Source organism: Plasmodium reichenowi, chromosome 6 (assembly GCF_001601855.1).
Source record: "Plasmodium reichenowi strain SY57 chromosome 6, whole genome shotgun sequence".
NCBI lineage: Eukaryota > Apicomplexa > Aconoidasida > Haemosporida > Plasmodiidae > Plasmodium > Plasmodium reichenowi.
This window is the reverse complement of record NC_033651.1, coordinates 346,256-347,876: the sequence shown is the minus strand read 5'-3', so window position 1 is coordinate 347,876 and position 1,621 is coordinate 346,256. Positions and strand designations below refer to the sequence as shown.

Sequence of the window (1,621 nt, the reverse complement as noted above, 5' to 3'; positions counted from 1 at the left end):
TTTTTTTTTTTTTTTTTTTTTTTTTTTTTTTTTTTTTTTTCTTTATTTATGTTTATCTAGCTATAAACGATTTCCCTGATAAATTATGCATTCTTTATAAATTTTTTATATTTTATGTTTTATGTTTTATATTTTATGTTTTATATTTTCTATTTCCAGTGTGCTTCAACCGACCCAGGAAAGGTTCCACGTAATTGGGGTTTTTATGTAGGTGATGATGTGAAAAGAAGAAGGTATTGTAAAATTTGTAACGTATGGAAACCTGACAGAACTCATCATTGTTCTGCTTGTAATAGATGTGTATTAAATATGGATCATCACTGCCCCTGGATAAATAATTGTGTTGGTTTTTTTAATAGAAGATTTTTTATACAGTTATTATTTTATGGTTTAGTTTGTTTATTTATTATTGCTGTACAAACATTCCATTATATATTTATTGATAATATTAATGCTTATTTTGATGATGGATTTCAAGAAAAGTCTTCATTTGTAGCCCTTGAATATACATATGCATCCATAGTTTTATTTTTAACATTCGTATTAATTTTTGCCTTAGTACCTTTTACCAAATTCCATCTGAAATTAATATCGAAAAACTCGACTACCATTGAAAATATGGATATGTATAGTCAAGAGTATAACATATATAATGTAGGTTGTGAAGACAACGCAAAACAGGTACGACAAAAGTTAACACATAAAAAGGAATAAATAAATAAATAAATATATATATATATATATATATATATGTGTGCTTATATTTATTTATGGTAATGTATATTTTCTTTTTCTTTTTTTACCTTGCAGGTTTTTGGTAACAACATATTATGTTGGTTGTGTCCGTTTCAGTGTGTTTCTAACAGACCTGCTGGCGACGGGGTACGTTGGAGAGTCAGTGTAGCACATGAAAACCCTGTTTAAAAAGAAAACATTGATATATCTTCTTTTTTCTTATTTTATTTTAATTTAAATAAATAATAAAAAAAGAAGTGCTAATAATTATCCGTTTAAATGAAATATATATATATATATATTATATATTTTATTTAATAATAGTAGGTAATTCTCCGTTATATTTTGAATTTTATTTTATATTTCTTTTCATTACCCCTACACATATATATATATATATATATATATATATATCTGTCTATATATGTTTCTTATTCCTTTACATTTGTTTATAATATATATGTATCAAATAAATGTACATATATATATATATATATATTTATTTATTTATTTATTTATTATATTTTTCCTGTCTCCTATTTATGATATATTTTTTTAGTATTTTCCTTATTTTTTTTTCTTCCACTTGAAATATATTTATTTTTTTTTTTTTGAGTTGAAGAAAAATATATGGAGAAAAAATGCATAAGAAAATTTTTTTCCACTTTTTACGTCGTTGAAGATTATGCATACAATTTTTTTTTTTTAATATTGCATTTTTATATTTAAAAAGTTATGAAGTACATATATATATATATATATATATATATACATATATTTATATATTTATATATTTATTTATAATTTTTTTTTTTATTCATATTTCCCTCTTTTTGTGTATACACTTCATATTTAAAATATAAGAAGTCTATTTTGATTTAATGAA

General features: G+C 21.6%; 1 protein-coding gene across 1 annotated transcript in view; it reads left to right on the top strand.

Moving 5' to 3' along the window:
* The window catches only part of PRSY57_0608500 (palmitoyltransferase, putative), a gene marked incomplete at both ends in the record, with an annotated part of 1,696 nt that extends 772 nt beyond the window's left edge, over positions 1-924 (top strand). Inside the window, 2 exons of the mRNA XM_020114601.1 lie at positions 160-681; positions 811-924. Of these exons, the coding sequence (XP_019970672.1) occupies positions 160-681; positions 811-924 (636 nt within the window). The remainder of the gene's footprint in view (positions 1-159; positions 682-810) is intronic.
* Between the last annotated feature and the right edge of the window lie 697 nt (positions 925-1,621).